This window comes from Micromys minutus (assembly GCF_963924665.1).
Source record: "Micromys minutus genome assembly, chromosome: X".
Taxonomy (NCBI): Eukaryota; Metazoa; Chordata; class Mammalia; order Rodentia; family Muridae; genus Micromys; species Micromys minutus.
The window spans coordinates 26555593-26573875 of NC_137970.1; the positions used below are offsets into that span (position 1 = coordinate 26555593).

General features: G+C 42.0%; 1 protein-coding gene across 1 annotated transcript in view; it reads left to right on the forward strand.

Annotated features, from left to right (window-relative positions):
- Positions 1 to 18283, forward strand: part of CA5B (carbonic anhydrase 5B) — a 51215-nt gene that overhangs the window by 8330 nt on the left and 24602 nt on the right. The window contains exon 2 of the mRNA XM_080911069.1: positions 2194 to 2386. Coding sequence (XP_080767195.1) covers positions 2245 to 2386 — 142 coding nt within the window. The 5' untranslated portion in view covers positions 2194 to 2244. The remainder of the gene's footprint in view (positions 1 to 2193; positions 2387 to 18283) is intronic.

Here is an 18283-nt window from a genome sequence, read left to right on the forward strand (position 1 = left end):
TTCTTTCAGCATTCTTTCATGGTATCTGCTCATGCTTCAGTTCCTGCCCTGATTCCTCTCAATGATAGACTAAGACTTAGAAGTATAAGCTGAAATATACAGTGACAGGAGTAACACATGCTTTCCCCCCTCCAGCAGACTAACGTTAAAGCATGCATCAGGATTTACTACTTTTTGTATGACTTTTGTCCCTCAGAATCACAATATTCAACACGGTGTCTGGAACAAAGGAAATGACAATAAATGTTGAAACAGCAACTAAAAGTGTTGGGAGAATTCCCACCTTGAGTGCCTAGATTGGAATTGCACTTTGAAGTTTCTTATTTAGACTAAGCAAGACTTTGTGGATCTTTTAGATGTTCCTCTGAAAGGTTATATCAAAAATATAAACAACCCATGCGGTCTGGGGGTATAACTGTGGTCAAGCACTTGCCTGGCATACTTGAGACCCTGGGATACTTAACACTTCAATAAATAAAATAAAACCAAACCAAAACCCTAGGAAAGACCATTAGTACTGGTCCAAATGGCTATTATGTCATAGTTCTCAGTTCTTAAAATTGGTATCAACAACTTTACCAACTACAAGGAAACCTGCTCAAGTCCTCAAATCCATGTTTTATTATTACTTTTTAATGTTATATTGTGTACAGATATTTTACCTGCATGTATGTCTGTGTTCTACTATATGCTTGTAGTGCCTATGGAGACCAGAAAGAGGGCTTTGGATCCCCTAGAACTGGAGGCACAGATGGTTGTGAGCCGCCATGTGTGTCCTGGGAATCCAATCCCCAAGCTGTTAACTACAGTCCCCAAACCCATATTCTGTAAGGCACTGTTCCCAAGAGATGTAGCTTTGACCAAGACAGACACAACCTCTCCTACTCAGGGCTTAGGCTCTGGGTAGAATGGACTTGAAAACTGTACTTCTCATCAGCTACTTAATGCAGCTGGGATAAGCACCTAGAAGAGGATGTGAGACTAAAGTGGTGAGCGCAGGGTCAGGGGAAGCATTAAGGAAGTGGCTCTGTAATCAGTCACAAAGGTAAGCAGGGATTGACCAGGCACAGAAAGCAGGAGAATGGCTTTAGGAATGGATATAGTTTTGAAACAAGCCATTTTTTTTTTAAATTTCAGAACTTGTTTGTTCACTTGTTACAGGAGTTTTCAGGAGAAGTTAATGAAGCAATAGTGGGCCAGGGGTGAGGGCATACTGGAAGGAGCCCTTCAGAGTTGATGTCACCAGAAACTGCAGACTGTGCAGTGAATAGCTTGGAAAGCATTGCTTCTGAGATGTTCACAGTGGATGTGTGAGGGGTAGAGACAAAGCTCAAGCCATGACGTTGTCCATTCCTCCTGTGCTCCAGGCTCAGTGTTACATGAAAAGCTGGCAAGAGTCACAGAATATACTTAAGCTTAGATTTCAAAACCACCGGCAGCTATTTTGGCAGGATGTATCTATTGTTGGTTTTCTTTTTAAGATGTATTTATTTATGTAGATGGGCACTCTACTTACATGTATGCCCATATGACAGAAGAGTATGAGACAAAAGAGGACATCAGGTCCCATTACAGATGGTTGTGAGCCACCATGTGGTTGCTGGGAATTGAACTGGGGACCTCTGGATCAGCAGCTCTTAACCCCCAAACCATCTCTCCAGCTCTTGTTGTTGCTGCTGTTGTTTTGTTTTGCTTTTTAAAACAAGCTCCTTTCAGGCAGCCTGAATAAGAAAATAAATCATGTGTTTCTGGCTATTTTTTTTAAGGAAGCCAGAAACAGATGATTTATTTTCTTATTGAAGCTGCCTGAAAGGAGCATTAATCATTGAACTCTTTCTATATATAACTACCATACTGGATAACTAATTACGATGTGAGACAATACATTTTCTTTTAATTTGAAGAAATGGTAGGAACCACAGTCTTAATTTATATGTATGAAGAAGAATCTTTTCTCTGGGCCTCTAACATTTGCCAACTCTGAGGGAACTGCCAAGCTCCCGAGTCAGTCCTCAGAGCCCTGCATGCCACCAAGGCACTCAGTCTGAAAAACAAGAGTAAACTATCACCTCTCCTTTGCCCCACCCCCACATCAGGATGTGAACCAACATTCCCAGTGTTGTCCTCTCCCAGGTTTCCTTGGGCTTTCCACCACTTTCTGTGTTTAGCTTTCCTTCCTCTGTCCTTCTCCAGGTTTTAGGATCCCTGAGCTGTTTAGCCATTGCCAAGTATTCCAAGCTAAAGATGACAGCGATGAGTCACCTGAGGGTGATTCTACAAGTCTCTTCGTGTACATTGCCATGGAGAAGGTTCTGGGTTCCAAGGTTGGTGCCACTGAGGTCCTGCAGTCTCTATACCTGCACGTACAGAACCAGAAACCGAGCCTGTAAGTACTCCACTCCTTTAAGAGAGTGAAAGGGTTGGTTGCTAGTCACCTGGAGACATTCCAGTGTGGGCTTATACATCTTAAGAACTGTGAATATGACTGTAAAGACAGCAGACATGAAAAGTCATTTACCACTTGCTTTAGCATGCTAAATGATGTCATGCTGAAAGTGGACAAGGACTATGAAGACATTGAAATGTCTTTAAGTCTGTCATCTTATCAGTTCATTTCCTTTTACTAAAATTGACCTACAAATTATAAACTGTTGCAGTGGATTATCTATCTGTCTGTCTGCCTGCCTGCCTATCTATCTATCTATCTATCTATCTATCTATCTATCTATCTATCTATCTATCTATTCTATCATCTATCTATCTATCTATCTAATCTAATCTAATCTAATCTAATCTATCTATCTATCGGTTTTTTTGAGACACAGTCTCTCTGTGTAGCCCTGGCTACTGTGGAACTCTCTGTAGACCAGGCTGGCCTTGAGCTCACAGAGATCTGCCTGCCTCTGCCTCCTGGGTGCTGGGACTAAAGGCATGCACCACCACTGCTCGGCTGTTGCATTGGATCTTACATTTATAGAATTTGCATATTAGGTTTTGCAAGTGGGTCAGTGTGTTCATGCTCCAAAATATGCTGACTGGAGTTATAAATCCAGGAGTTAATGCTAGCTGACCTGCTTGCAAATGTGTGCTCTGCTGTAAACATAGGAGATGAAATGAGGCAGCCCATGTTCTTCCCTCAAAGCCCTGCTGCTCCCTTGGAGACTCAAGTTGCTGCCCATGCCATGGTGTTTCAGGGATTCTCTACCTTGGCACAGGTGCAGGGCGGTGGGGGAGTATATTTACTCCCTTGATCCCAGGCTCCCATTGCCTCCAGCTATACAAATCACAAGTAGACATTTCTCAATGAATTCCAGGAAACAAAATTGCCCCCTGGATAAAAACTGACCATTGAGATGAGGAGAAAGAATACTGTGTACATTTGTGACACAGTTCATTTGAGTTTATTGGCAGATGAGGTCACTAACTATTAGCACTAAAGAGGAAATTTCCACTACCAGAAAACAAAACAACGCAACAAAGCCCCGCACAGATGTTTTGAATGTTGGCCTACACTGAGACCTCAGTTTCTCCCTGACTCCATATGTAAAAGATAGGTAAAAGAAAATGCTTGCCAATGACGGTGTTAATCTTATTTAAGCCTAGGATTCTGAAACTGTTCTATAAATCTGTGTTAATTGAAAGTTCCCTTATTCTCAGCCCTGGGTGTCTTCTCATTAAAAGAAACTGGCCTGAGTCATAAGAAATTTCTGGTTGTTGGGTGTGGCTTCCTACAAGCATGCCCACATATTACCCAGAGTGGCTTACTGTGAATTCAGTACTTTGTGGTCTATGGTCTGAAAGGGAAAAATTAGTCATACCAATCCAGCTACTAAAGTTTTCTTCTTTTATTTATTTATTTTTTGAGCAGAAGGTTAAAAGTTACACATATAAAATCCTGTCTGCTTGACATTAGGACAGTGTTTGCAGCAGACAGTAGTGGCAGAGAAGGCCAGCTTCCCTTGATTAATCTCCCTCATACTCAGACACGTTCTTGTTTTTAAGTCGGTGGGGAAAACTGGGCACAGTTTCCTTTTCTATGACTCTTGGCATATACCAACCATCCCAATCTTTTTCCAGGCAGGAGAATATTATGGTCTTTGCTGCCCCACTGAGCATATTTCCTTGTGTGCAGGCCTATAACCTTCCCCTGCTTAGTCGGAAAGACACAGCTCATTATTTCTAACAATTCAATAGCCCGACAGAAGGCTGGCTACTCTGAGACAGGAAAGGATGTCAAAGATTACAAATTCAGTTCTGGCCGCTTTTTTTTTTAAGTGTGACAATCATTCTTATCTTTATCCTGTTTGCCATCTTCATAGGTTCTATACTTGTATCAGAGTTCAAATCTGACCATTCTATCTGCTGTTTGTTTGCTCTTATGTAGCTCAGGCTGACTTCAGACTCTCTTATGTAGCCCAGGATGGTCTTGAGACGTTTTGTTCTGTTTTGTTTTTTGGATTTATTTATTGATTATATATACAGGGTTCTGTCTGCATGTTTAATGTATGCCCGAACAGGGCATCGGTTCCCATTACAGAATGTCATGAGCCACCATGGGCTTGCTAGGAATTGAACTCAAGACCTCTGTGCAATCTCTCCATCCTCAGGGTCGTTTTGAAATTTGAATCTTTTTTGCCTTAGTCGCTGGTGTGCCAACGTGACAGTAACTCACCTCTACACCCAGCTTCAAATCTGATCTTTTTAAGGTAATATAAAGCAGACCAAGGAATAAAGAGGAAGGAGATTGTGGGAAATGCACCTCATCTCCGTTCCCTTCTTTCTCTGTCCAGTAATCATGGTTGTCTATTCAAACTGCTGTTCACTGTTTTCCAGAGCTGTAATCAGTAACTCTTAAAGACTTAATAGGCTGTATACCTATTACCAGAGATGAAAATAAAATTAGTTTCACTCAGAGTGCCATTTAGCTGAATTGTTATATTAAAAAATTAGGTGTAAGATCCTAAAACACAGGAAAACGAATTTGATGACTTAGTGATTTTTAATTTAATGAAAGGCATAAAGAAGATTATAGAGAATAAAAATGGGGCAGATTTGTTATTACATTAGTGTTGCTTAATGGTTTCAGTCTTTCTAGAGTTATTTATTTATTCATTTGTTTGTTTGCTCTTTTTGAGACAGGGTTTCATATACCCCAGGCTAGCCTCAAACTTTCTCTGTAGTTGAGGTTGACCTTACATTTCTGATTCTCCTGTATCTATTTCTTGAGTTCTGGGATTACAGCTGTGTATCACATCTGACTCTTTTAAAATTAATGAACTGCATGCACTATATCAAATATAGCCACTAAAAACCACGAAATTACAAACATAAAACAAAAGAAGAAACAAATGACGAAAAGGAGAAGAAAGAGATGTCGTCTCTAGTCTCGTGTATTTACATGTCAATTTAAATGTATTAATATTTTAGAACTGTGTGTGCCTAATAGTTAACCATAGTGGAAGTGTCCGTTCTCAAAAGAAATTCTACTGGATGTTCCTGTATGGAAATTTTACAGCATTGTTTTATTTATGAGGCTTGCTCAGGGGGCTAGAGAGATTGCTCAGCAGTTAAGCTGATCTTGCGGAGTACCTATGTTTGACAGCTCACGTCTGCCTATAACTCAAGCTTCAGAGCGCCCAACACCCTCTTCTGACCTCCTTAGTCACACATACCAGACAGACACATGAGTAAAAATACATACATACACACATAGATAATCTAAAGGGGGAAAACTTATTTAGGTAACTCTCTTTAAGAAGCTCATGCTTGGGTATGTCTTGTTCTATCCTTGTTTTTTAATTGTGACTTCCATACTTAAAATTCTATATTAAACCAGGAGTAGTGTGGTATGTGCCTTTAATCCCGGCACTTGGGAGGCAGAGGTAGCAAATCTCTGTGAGTTCCAGATACATAGTGAGATACTGTCTCAAAAAACCCCCCTACATTTAAAATGTCTTTTAATAAACTCTAGTACTGTTAACAATCTCTGTTTAGCTAGGCATGGTGGACAGTAGCTAAAGCTGTGTGTGGTGATCCCAGCATGAACAAAGGAACATAATAAAACAGACAAAAATAAATTAATAAGCACATTTAGAACCTTCTTCTTTCTACATCTAATTCATGTGTATGTGTGCCACATGTTTGTGGGTGGCCTCTGGGGCCCAAAGAGCAAATCAGATCTAATGAACCTGGAACTACAGATGGTCCTGAGTCTCCCCATATTGGTGCTGGAAAGCATACTTAAGCCCTCTGCAAGGAGGCAGGCGCTCTTAGCTATGGAGCCAGCTCTCCAGCCCATTTAAAGGCTGATGGGTTGGCTGGTTTTGCCTTTTAATGTTTGATATAGCAGCTCACACTTGTGAGTCCAGCACAAGCATTCAGAAATCTAAGCAGGAGGAGTATGAATCCAGGCCAGCCTGGGTTACATAGTGAGAATCTCTCTCGAAACCAAACCAAAGCACATTGATAACTCCTTGGTGATAAAGGCCCTAGATGTTCCAAATTGTATTTAAGATTGAGAGCTCATTGGAAGTTCTTGAGTTTAAAGTTATCTGCGGCTCCCTGGGACTAACAGGAAGCCTTGGAGCTCAGCACAGGAAATGCAGGCTTTATTTTCTGAGGTGGCAATGCCATGTGATTCCACTGGTTAGTCAGTTCGGCCTCAGAGGTTCCCCCATGACCCTGATCATCCAGCAAAGCGATTTGTGCTTCTGTGAGTGTCAGTTAAACCTTGATGAGAGCCTGCGCACTCCATCATAAGGCCAGAGCCTACTAAGAAGGTCTTTGGTTCTGTGGGAAAAGCACAGCCCTTGTGAAAAAGACAGGGTAGAGAGGCAGTGTGGATTAGAAAACAGAAAAGGAAACTAATTAGTTTGGTGATGTTTTTTTTTTTTTTAATTTGGGGTATTCTGGATGTTGATATAGTTAACAGGTAATTAGTATAAGAATTATTCATAAATGATGCTGTACAATAGATGTGAAACATAAACCATATATCAGCCATATGGTTAATTCTGCTTTCTAGTGACTTCATTTTTTAAAAGTACAAATAAGGGCTAGAGAGATGATTTAGTAATTAAGAGCATTAACTGCTCTTCAAGAGAACTCAGGTTTGATTTTTGCCACCGGGAACAGCAGAGATCCAAAGACACAGGCCTGGCGAGACTGCATTGTGAGTAGCCAGGGTGCAGAGAGGGCCAGACTGAACACGCGGAAAGCGTGGCCCCTCCGGTTGGTTCAGGGGAGCAGGAACTCTGCCTTAGGGACTCGGTGTCTGCCCAGAAGGCCCTTGCATGCGGACCAAATGCTCAAGCAATTTGCCACCTGGAACAGCAGAGATCCAGGGAGGCAGGCCTGGTGAGACTGCACTGTGAGTAGCCAGGGCGCAGAAAGGGCTAAACCGAACGCATGGAAGGCACGGCCCTCCAGTTGGTTAAGGGGAACAGGAACTCTGCCATAGGGACTTGGTATCAGCCCAGAAACCCCTTGTGTGTGGACCAAACGCTCAAGCCCTTTGCCACCTGGAACAGTGGAGATCCAGGAACACAGGCCTGGTAAGTACTAGTGGCTTGTGCTCTAAGGTCAAATATCTACAAATGGGACTTAATGAGATTGCAAAGTTTCTGTAAGGGTAAGGACACTGTCAAGAAAACAAAATTGCAGCCAACAGATTGGGAAAAGATCTTTACCAACCCCACATCTGATAGAGGCCTAATATCCAAGGTATACAAAGAACTCAAAAATCTAGACACCAGAGATCAAATAACCCTATTAAAAAATGGGGTACAGAGCTAAACAAAACCTTCTCAGTTGAGGAATATCGAATGGCTGAGTAGCATCTAAGGAAGTGCTGGACATCCTTAGTCATTGGGGAAATGCAAATCAAAACAACCCTGAGATTCCACCTCACACCAGTCAGAATGGCTAAGATCAAAAACTCAGATGACAGCAGATGCTGGTGAGGTTGCGGAGAAAGAGGAACACTTCTCCACTGTTGGTGGGGTTTTAAACTGATACAACCACTCTGGAAATCCATCTGGCGCTTCCTCAGAAAAGTGGGCATAGTAATACCTGAAGACCCAGTTATTCCACTTCTGGGCATATACCCCAGAGACACTCCAACATACAATAAAGACACATGCACCACAATGTTCATGGTAGCCCTATTTATAATAGCCAGAAGCTGTAAAGAACTCAGATGTACTTCAGTAGATGAATGGATACAAAAATTGTGGTACATTTACACAGTGGAGTACTACTCAGCTATCAGAAACAATGACTTTATGAAATTCCTAAGAAAATGGATGAATCTAGAGAATATCATCCTGAGGTAACCCACTCACAAAAGGACAGACATAATATACAGTCACTGATAATTGGATACTAACCCCAGCAAGCTCTGAATACCCCAGAAACAACTCACAGGCTATATGAAGCTCAAGAAAATCAATGGCCAAAAACAAAAAAAAAAAAAAACAAAAAAAAAAACAAAAAAAACAAAACAAACAAACAAAAAAAAAAAAACCAAAAAACAAAAAAACAGCCTCAGTCAGGCCTTCTTAGGAAAAAAAAATGTATAGCACCCTCTCAGAGTGTGGTACACCTAGACTTCAAATCATTAATAATCCAAGTGCTGAGTTAATAGCCTTGTTGCAATTTTTGGTATTCATGGATCATTATGCTTAATCCATACTCAACAAGAAATCTGTTTCCATGTTATGTTCTGTCCTACATGTACTTCATGCTTATGGTAACTAGTAGGATTTCAATGCCTGCTATCAATCCTCTAAAAGAATCAAGTACTGACAAAAATATTCATATAATATTACGCCAAAATGCCTTTAAAATCCTGTATATTTATCCCTCTTGTTTTTAAAAAATAAAGTGGTAAGCGAAAAAAGTTTTCAAAAAAAAAAAAAAAAGAGGATCCAGGTTTAATACCCAGCAGCAGACTTTGTGACTCTAGTCCCAGGTCACCTGACATCTGATCTCTGCAATCTCCACACATGCACACGTTGCACAGACTTAAATGTAGACAAATATATATATATATATATATATATATATATATATATATATATATATATGTATATATGTATATATATATATGTATGTATATATGTATATACATATATATATATGGGCAAAGTACCCATATATAGTCAATGAATTAGTAGTAGTAATAGTAATAATAATAATAATTTAAAAGTACAACTTAGATAAATTAATTCTAATATATTTTAGTTAACCTACTGTATCAAAAATATTATATTGCTAACATAAAATCACTCTTAAGAACTGTTGGGAAAAACATGAAGAGACGGGGGATATATTCCATGGAGGTGTGGTGAGGCCTGGGTGAGAAGTTGGTGCCTCTGGCAGACCCATGTTGGGAATCTCCCCCCTGAGGAACTAACCACAGGACGGTATAGTGTAGAGTAGAGTTTATTCGGGGCATGGGGAGGGGAGTTGAGAAGGTAGTAGGGGCAGAGAGAGAGAAGAGAGGAGTAGTAGTGCTGGCCATGAGCTCATGGAGAGAGAGGGTGGAAGGGAATGGGAAGAGGAGGGATAAAGGGGGTAAAAGAGGAGCAAGAGAATGAGAGACGAGAGAGAGAGAGAGAGAGAGAGAGAGAGAGAGAGAGAGAGAGAGAGAGAGAGAGAGGAGGGGCAAGCAGCTCCCTTTGTAGTGTCAGGTCACTGGGGTAGAGCATACCTGGCTGTTTCCAGGTAACTGTAGGGTGGGATATACCTGTCTGTTGTCAGGTGACTGTGGGGTGGGGTTTACAGAAGACCAACAAGAACTATTAGTGAGTTTTTGCATGATTTTGTGCTAAGCATTTAAAGACCTTATAGGCATTTATTTATAGCACATCTCAGTTTACAGTAGCTTCATGAGCTAAGTGAGCATCATACTGAAAAGCTCAGGTGCAGAGATGGACCAGAGCAATAATTTGAGCTATTCTAAATCTAATGACAAAGAGTCTAGGGATGAAGGGAATGGGGTTGGGAAGAGAACTGCATCTCTTTACAGGTTGTTTTCCTGTCCCGAAGCTGTCTGTGCATTAGGTAGGCCTGTTCCTTTCATTAGATCCCATATAAGTTCAGTATCAACAACATAACTTCTTTCCTCCTGTTGTCATTTTGACAATACTCTGGGTTTCTAGAGCTTGCAGACATTTTTCTAACTGCTCTCAAACCTTGCTTCAGTGGACTGAGCAGCTTGTGCCTGTATTACTTTCTTTCTGACCAACAACTCTAATGCCCCCTTCCTATTTTTTTTAATATTTGAGATTACAATATAGTTACATTACTTTTCCCTTGCCTTTATTCCTCCCAAACCCTCCCATATATTCTTGCTATTTTTCAAATTCATGGCTGCACACACACACACACACACACACACACACACACACACACTCATTCCTAAATATGTAAGTACAACCAGCTCTGAATATTGCTACTTGTGTGTATGATTTCAGGGATGACCATTGGGCTTGGATAATCACTTGGTGTGCTCTTCCCAGGGGAAAACAATTTCTCTGCTCTTGGGATTCCTTGGTCACCTGTGCCTTTGTCTAGGGTTGAGTCCCTGTAAGCTTTTCCTTCTCTATCATAGCATATCTGTTGTCCTTGTTCGAGTCATGCTAAGGCAGTCATATTGCTGCGATTTTGTGTTTGCTTTAACTAAAACTTTAAGAGTAAAGTTTGGTTTCAACAAGAGAGTGAGTGCTAGCGAGTAAGAGTAGACAGGTGGGGGTGACTGAGCTTTCAGGGGGGCTTGAACCGACCTAACTGGTGGATTGTTTTTTTTCTTTTGAGACAGGACTTCCTGTAGCCTAGGATGACCTCAGACTCACTATGTGAATGGAGATGATCTTGAACTTCCGATCCTCCTGCTTCCATCTCGAGGGTTGGGATTCCAGGCATGCACCACTACACCTCATTTCTGAGGTGCTGGGGATTGAAGCAACGGATGGCTTCACTCATGATAGGCAAGCTCTCTGGTGATTGAGTTGTATCCCTAATCCCTGGAGAATCATTGAAATGGGAGAAAAATGGGCAGGTCTGATTGGCTGAACTAAAATGGTACTGGGGGTAAACCAGCTTGCCCGATAGAAAGCCACCGCAGGGATGAGGTAAGAAAGGCGGACCTCATATTGCCCGCTTGGTATTTCTCTCTGACTAATACAAGCATTTAGTACTTTCACTGTTCCCAGTCCCAAGTATTGCTCAGGAGCTTATGGAAAAGGTGGATCTGTGGGCTTAGACACAGGCCCTTTGAGAAGATAAAGAAAACAAAGGCTCCATGAGAAATATTTGGGTGCTGAATGGTGTAGAAGTAAACACAGTGAGTTTGGACAAAGGAGGATGTGGATGGTAGGAGAAACCGACTTGAACATGTGAAGTGGAGCTCTTTCGGAAAGTGCAAACAGGAAGTGAAAGCATGAGCAAAGAGAGAGCTATGTCTGTGTGCATAGGAGTTGGAGGACAAGTAGCAAGAAAGGCAGCAGCACATGAGCCTTGAAGGAAGTGGGGAGATGGCATGACATTGCTTTAGTAAGGTCAGCTGGGCCTCAGGCCCCCAAAAGTCCAACCTGAAGGACAGTCTTTATTTAGCACATACATATCATGAAACTGTTCATTTCCAGAAACGGTCAGAAATGGCAGGAAACAGCTGGGCAGAGGAGTAACAAGGCCTTTAATCTCATCACTCAGGAGGCAGAGGCAAGTGGAGCTCTGTGAGTTTCAGGCCAGCCTGATCTACAGAAGGAGTTCCAGGACACCCAGGGCTACACAGGAAACTTTCTTGAAAAACAGGAAGGGAAGGAGGGAGGTATAGAAGGTCGACAAAGATGGGGGAATGCCAGTAGAAGACTTCCTAGGAAGGTCTAGGTTGTAGAGGATTGAACTAGGCTGGGAGACATGGCCAAGACAAGGAAGAAGTGATTCTGAACGACCCTACAGAAGAAGTAATATGACAGTAAGATTTAAAACGAAAGGTAAAATCACAGTGCCACACTTACACTACTGTAATCAAATGCTGGGTGATTTATAAACAACAGAACTGATTTCTCATGTCTGGAGGCTAGGAAGTTCAAGAATAAGGCCCTAGAAGATGAAGTGTCTAGCAGAGGCTTGGTTTTAAAGATGGCACCTTTTTATGGCACTCACAAAGCAGGTTTTGTTGGTGGGTTGGTGTCCTTATCTCTCCACTGGGAGTTGTGCCCGGCTACAGGAGGTGCCCTCTTCAGACTCCATATCCCTCACTGTTAGGTATCTCAGCTAGGGTCACTCCCATAGACACCCTGGAGCCTTCCTCCCCTGTCCCAGATCTTCGGCATGTCCTAGAGATTGCCCCACCTGCCTGTCGTGATTTTCATTCTCTCCCCCTTCCCTTCTCTCCCTGCACCTGATTCCTCACACCCTGTTCCCCTCCCCAACCCCTCTCCTACCCAGTTGCCCCCTTCCATCCACCTCTGATGGCTATTTTATTTCTCCTTCTGAGTGATATTCAGATATCCTCCCTCGGGCCCTCCTTGTTGTTTGGCTTCTTTGGGTCTGTGGAGCGTAGCATAGTTATCCTGTAACTGGCTAACATCCACTTATCAGTGAGTGCATACTATGCATGTCCTTTTGGGTCTGGGATACCTCATTTGGGATATTTACTAGTTCCATCCATTTGCTTATAGATTTCATGATCTTTTTAAAAAAATTTATTAATTTATTATATATACAATGTTCTACCTGAATGTATGCCTACAGGCCAGAAGAGGGCACCAGATTACATTATAGATGGTTGTGAGGCACCATGTGGTTGCTGGGAATTGAACTCAGGACCTCTGAGCCATCTCTTCAGCCCCTGATGTCCTTGTTTTTAATAGCTGAATAGTACTCCATTGTGTACATGAACCACATTTTCTGTATCCATTCCTCTGTTGAGGGATAACTGGGGTGTTTCCAGCGTCTGGCTATTATGAATAAGGCTGGTGTGAACATAGTTGAGCATCATTTGAGTATATGCACAGGAGAGGTATAGCTGGGTCATGACATAGAACTATTCCTAAGTTTCTGAGAAACTGTTGTATACCTTTGATCCCAGTACTGGAGAAACAGGCAGATGGATTGCTGTTAGTTTGAGGCCAGTCTGGTCTATGTTACTTACATAGTACGTTCTAAGGATAAGCAGGGCTACAGAGTTAGACTTTTTTTTAAGATATAGGGAGGATCCTGTTATAAGAAGATGAAGGGAAACTTGGCTGAGAAGGGAACAATTAATCCCAGGAACTGATGGAAGTCGTTCCTTGAGCTGAATGAGGGGAAGTTAGCTTCTATGGGAGGAGTGTGCTTTTCATGTTTCAAAGGCTGAAACAGGGGTACTGTTGGGGCTGGACAAATAGCTGTCTGCAGTGAATTCCATGATTTTCCCTAAAACTTGTCTGTACAATTCCTGACCTCCCAGTGATCTTAAGAGATGAGGCCTCGGGAGACAATGAGATGAGGAAGATTCAGTCCTTATGAATGGGATGAGGGCCCCTTTATAAGACTGAGAAGACACCAAGAAGACAGCTGTTTGTGAACCAGAAAGTAGCCTTCAGCAGACACCAAATCTGTTGCTCCCTTCTGTTGGCCTTTCCAGACTCTAGAGCCATGAGGAAAGTTGTCTTTCTTTTGTTTATAAGCCGTTCATTCTCTGATATACTGTGAGCTAAAGCACATACTATACCAGAGCTCCACGAATGAGAGTTAAGAGCCAATGGATGGTTAACATGGAATCTAAAGTTTAGAGGGGCTGAAGAGATGCATGCAGTTCAGCCAGCCATGGGGGGAAACCAGCCACATTCATAAATTTAAAAGAATCTTAAATGATTATTGGTGCTTATCAGCTGCAGGATCTTTTATTATTATAACTGTTCTTTGCTGTCCTGGGGATTGAACCTAGGGTACAATGCCTGGGAGATGACCACGATGCCACTGAGCCACTACCAATAGTGACTACAGATCCTTGTGGACAATCTGACTCTACTAAGTTGAGCTGTAGTTGACAAAAACATTGCTTTTTTATTTTCTATGAGAGATATGTGACAATAAGATCACATATAAGAACACAACACAACCCTCCCCTCTCCAGGGAAATAAACATCAAGTATCAGGAAATTATTTCCATCTGTGTTTTTTGTTTAAAAGGGGAAAGAAAGGGAGAGGGGGGAATAAGAGATATAAGAACTCACAGTTCCTGGTGTCCGAAGGAAATCTTGATCAAGGATGACAGAGGGCCTTATGTTGGGGACTTGAGGACCAGCATTTCAGATCTTCCGTAATCTTCACAGGAGACTCTCACTTGTTGGCTTTTGAATGGTCTGACTTCTCAGGTATATTAGCCATGTCTGAGAATATCATAGATGCAAGATAGAAGGTTTCCTTGGAGCAGGAATCTTTGAGACTGAGTGGGCTGAGAATCAAACTTTGAGTTCATGTATAGTTTTTGGCTCTAGGTGAAGGCTTCTCAATTCCAGCTCTAGAGACATTTCCAGTCTCCCTGTCTATCCTGTGTAGGGAAGGGTGTTTATCAGCATATCTGGCCTTTGTCCAGTAGAGGGCAGTAGAACCCTACTCTGTAGCATCAGGAACTTATCAAATGTCCCTTAGGGGGCTGATTCCTTCATGCTGTTGAGAACAGCTGGTCTACATCCTCAGGAGCACTCAATATACACACTGCTGGGGCACTTTTTAAAAAATCAAGCAAACAAAAAAATTAAGGCCAAGTCTTGGAGAATTTAGCTCTGGGCAGGTAACAAAAGGAAGCAACATATCTTGTCCCTAATAGTGAACTAGAGATAGGATTTGTCCTCGTGTTAATAGGATGAGAATGACGTCGATGTATATGTGAGATTTCCCTGGCTAACAGCACAACTGTCATAGTCAAACCCTTAGACTCACTGTGGGGCATGATGCACAGGACATTGGTACTAACTTCTGTCCATTTATGTTGCCCCTGCTTTTAAAAAAGGTTTTATTTGATTTTTATTTATATGTACTTTTATGTGTAATTATGTGTAATTTTTATTTGTATGTGTATCTAATTGTGGAAGTACCTGCAGAGGCCACAAGAGTGCGTCAGATCCTCTGGAGCTGGAGTTACATGTGGCTGGGGCCCATTATAAGTTCAGATTCTCTGGACCCGTCTTGGCAGCTTTCTTTTCTTGGTGGCCTTGAATCTATCCATCCCTTGGTTCTTCTATCTGTTTTCCTTTTATTGAGGACATTGGGGGTGGGGCAGGAAGTGATGGTGAAGAGTTTTAATCCTAGTTTTAATCCCTGGAGCAGAAGGAGGTGAATCTCTGTGAGTTAGAGGGCAGCCTGGTCTACAGAGGGAGTTCCAGAGCCAGAGCTCCGTGTTTCTTTCTCTCAGTAGAAAATAAGCAAGCTTCTATTGTTGTTGTTGTTGTTGCTGCTGTTTGTGAGACAGGGTCTCCCTATATAGTCCTGGCTGTCCTGGAACTTACTATGTAGACCAGGCTGGCATTGAACTCGGATCTGATACCTTTGCCTGCCAAGTGCTGGGATTAAAGGTGTGTGCCACCACCATGCCTGACATTTTCAACTAATTTATTATTATCATTATTATTTGGTTTTTTTTTCAGGGTCTCTTTAGCCCTGGCTGTCCTGGAACTCATTCTATGGATCAGGCTAGAGGACAAACAGGCTTCTAAAAACTTTTAATATAATAATAAAAACTAACACATTGGAATAGGACAAAACAAACAAGGAAAAAGGAGAAAAAATATGTATATGTATACATATATACTTATGTATATGTATGTTTATGGTATACACACACACACGCACACATATATATGTTTTTCTCCCCGTAAGTCATATATATATGCCCAACTCTGTGAGACAAAAAACCTGTAAAGATGCTGTCTTAGGATTTTACTGTCAACAAACACCATGACCAAGGCAACTCTTATAAGGACAGCATTTAATTAGGGCTGGCTTACAGGTTCAGATGTTCAGTCCATTATCATCAAGGTATGGCAGCATCCAGGCAGGCATGGTGCAGAAGGAGCTGAGAGTTCTACATCTTCATCTGAAGGCTACTAGCAGAAGACTGGTTTCCAGGCAGCTAGGATTAGGGTATTAAAGCCCATGTCCACAGTGACACACCTACTCCAACAAGGCCATGCCTCCAAGCAACACTTCCTGGGCCAATCATATATGAAGCAACACAGGTGCTATTGAGTTTGTCTTCTCTTGGCCATCTACTGCTGAACATGCAGCCTACCCTTAAGAGTAGTTTATTTCCCCAGTGTGCGTCCCTTGGGGGAGAGTAAATTTACATGTGCAAGTGGTTATCAATTGGAGCTACTGCTAGGTTAGGGATGGGGGCACGTGTCCACTTCTTTCAGCTCTAGGACCCAGTCTGGTGCAGATCTGTGCAGGTCCTGTGCATATATGTGCCTCAGTCTCTGAGTTCATGTGATCTTTGATCGTGTTGATTCATTGAGCTTTGTTCGCCTGGTATCCTCCATCCCCTCTGGCTCTTACACTCTTTCTGCCCCTCTTCCACAGGGTTCCCTGGGCTCTGAGGGAAGGGGTTTGATGGAGACAGCTCACCTAGGGCTGAGTGTTCCAAGGTCTCTCTCTGCATAATGTCTACCTGTGGGTTTCTGTGTTTGTTCCCATCTTCTTCTCTGATTGTGGCTAAACAAAGCACTGCTCTATGAGTAGAGCAGAATGTCATTAGGAGTCACCTTATTGCTATGTTCTTTCACTAGAATTGGGCTATCTATTCTTAGGCTCTTGGTCACTCCAGGAGCATCAGGTATAAATTGGGTCTAATGGAGTGGGGTGTAACCCAAACCAGATATTCGTTGGTTACGCCCACAAGCTTTGTGCCACCATGGCCCTAGCCTGTCTTACAGGCAGGATGCTATTGTAGAACAAAGGATTTGCAGTTGAGGTAGTGCTTAAGTTTCTCTTTTGGTAGCTTGCAGAGTAACTTCCTGTATCAAAGACGCTAGAACCTAGCGATGGATGAAGACTCTATAGGCACAGCTCAATATCTTCATGTCCAATGAATTGTGTAGGCATTGTCTTCAGCAATAGGGCCTTGTCTTCAGTTTGGACAGAGTACCTAAGTCTTGGGAGCAGCACGGGATGTTTGCGGGTTCCCATGAGAGCCTTTGTCCAACAACTCATTTAGATATAACCCATTCCCAGTACTAGCAGCTTCATTTGGTGACAAGAGATATCCAGTTAGGGCTCTGTCTCCCCCGTTTATGATGATATCATTTAGATTTTCTATATATATGTATATATTTTAGGAACTTTGTACTACATTAGGTTTTTGTACTACCCCTCCAAACTTGATCTTCCTCTCCACCCCCACTTATCCATAACTACCTATTCTGTTTTCCTTTCTTATGGAGATCTATCTGTCTCCTAAGTCTATAACCTCTGTGGTTCTATGGCTTGCAGCTTGGTTATCCACGAATAAGCAAACATACACCACCTTTCTCTTTCTGTGTCTTCATTATCTCATTCAGAATGATTTTTTTCTAGTTCCATCCATTTCATGATTTACTTTTTAAAAAACACTTGAATAATAATCCATTATATAAAATATATTGCATTTTCTTCATCAGTTCTCCTTTTGAGGAACTTCTAGGTTGTTTCCAGTTTCTGGATATTAGGAATAGAGCAACAGGTGTCTCTGTGGTAGGATGAAGCATCCTTTGGCTTTATCTGATCCTTTGCCATCTTCCCGAGAATGTGCCACTCTGATTTCCACAGTGGCTGTACAAGTTTGCACTCCCACCAGCAGTGGAGGAATAGGCATAGTGCAGGAGGAGCTGAGAGTTCTACATTTTCATTTGCAGGCCTCTAGGACTGACTCCCAGGCAGCTAGGATGAGGGTATTAAAGCCCATGTCCACAGTGACACACCTACTCCAACAAGGTTACACCTACCAATAGTGCCACTGCCTGGCCTAAGCATATACAGACCATCACAGGTGTCATTTGTTTTTCAGTTTCATAAGGTCCCATTTATTAGTTGTTGATCTTAGTGACTATGTTAATTAATGATGTTCCATTCAGAATGTATTGTCCTGTGCCAATGTATTCAAGGCTGCTCCCTACTTTCTCTTTTATCAGGTTCAGTGTCTTTGTTCCACTTAGACTTGAGTTTTGTGTGGAGTGATAAATATAGATCTACTTGGATTCTTCTATGTGCAACTATCCAGTTTGATGAGAGAGACCACCCCAAACAGATAGGTGTG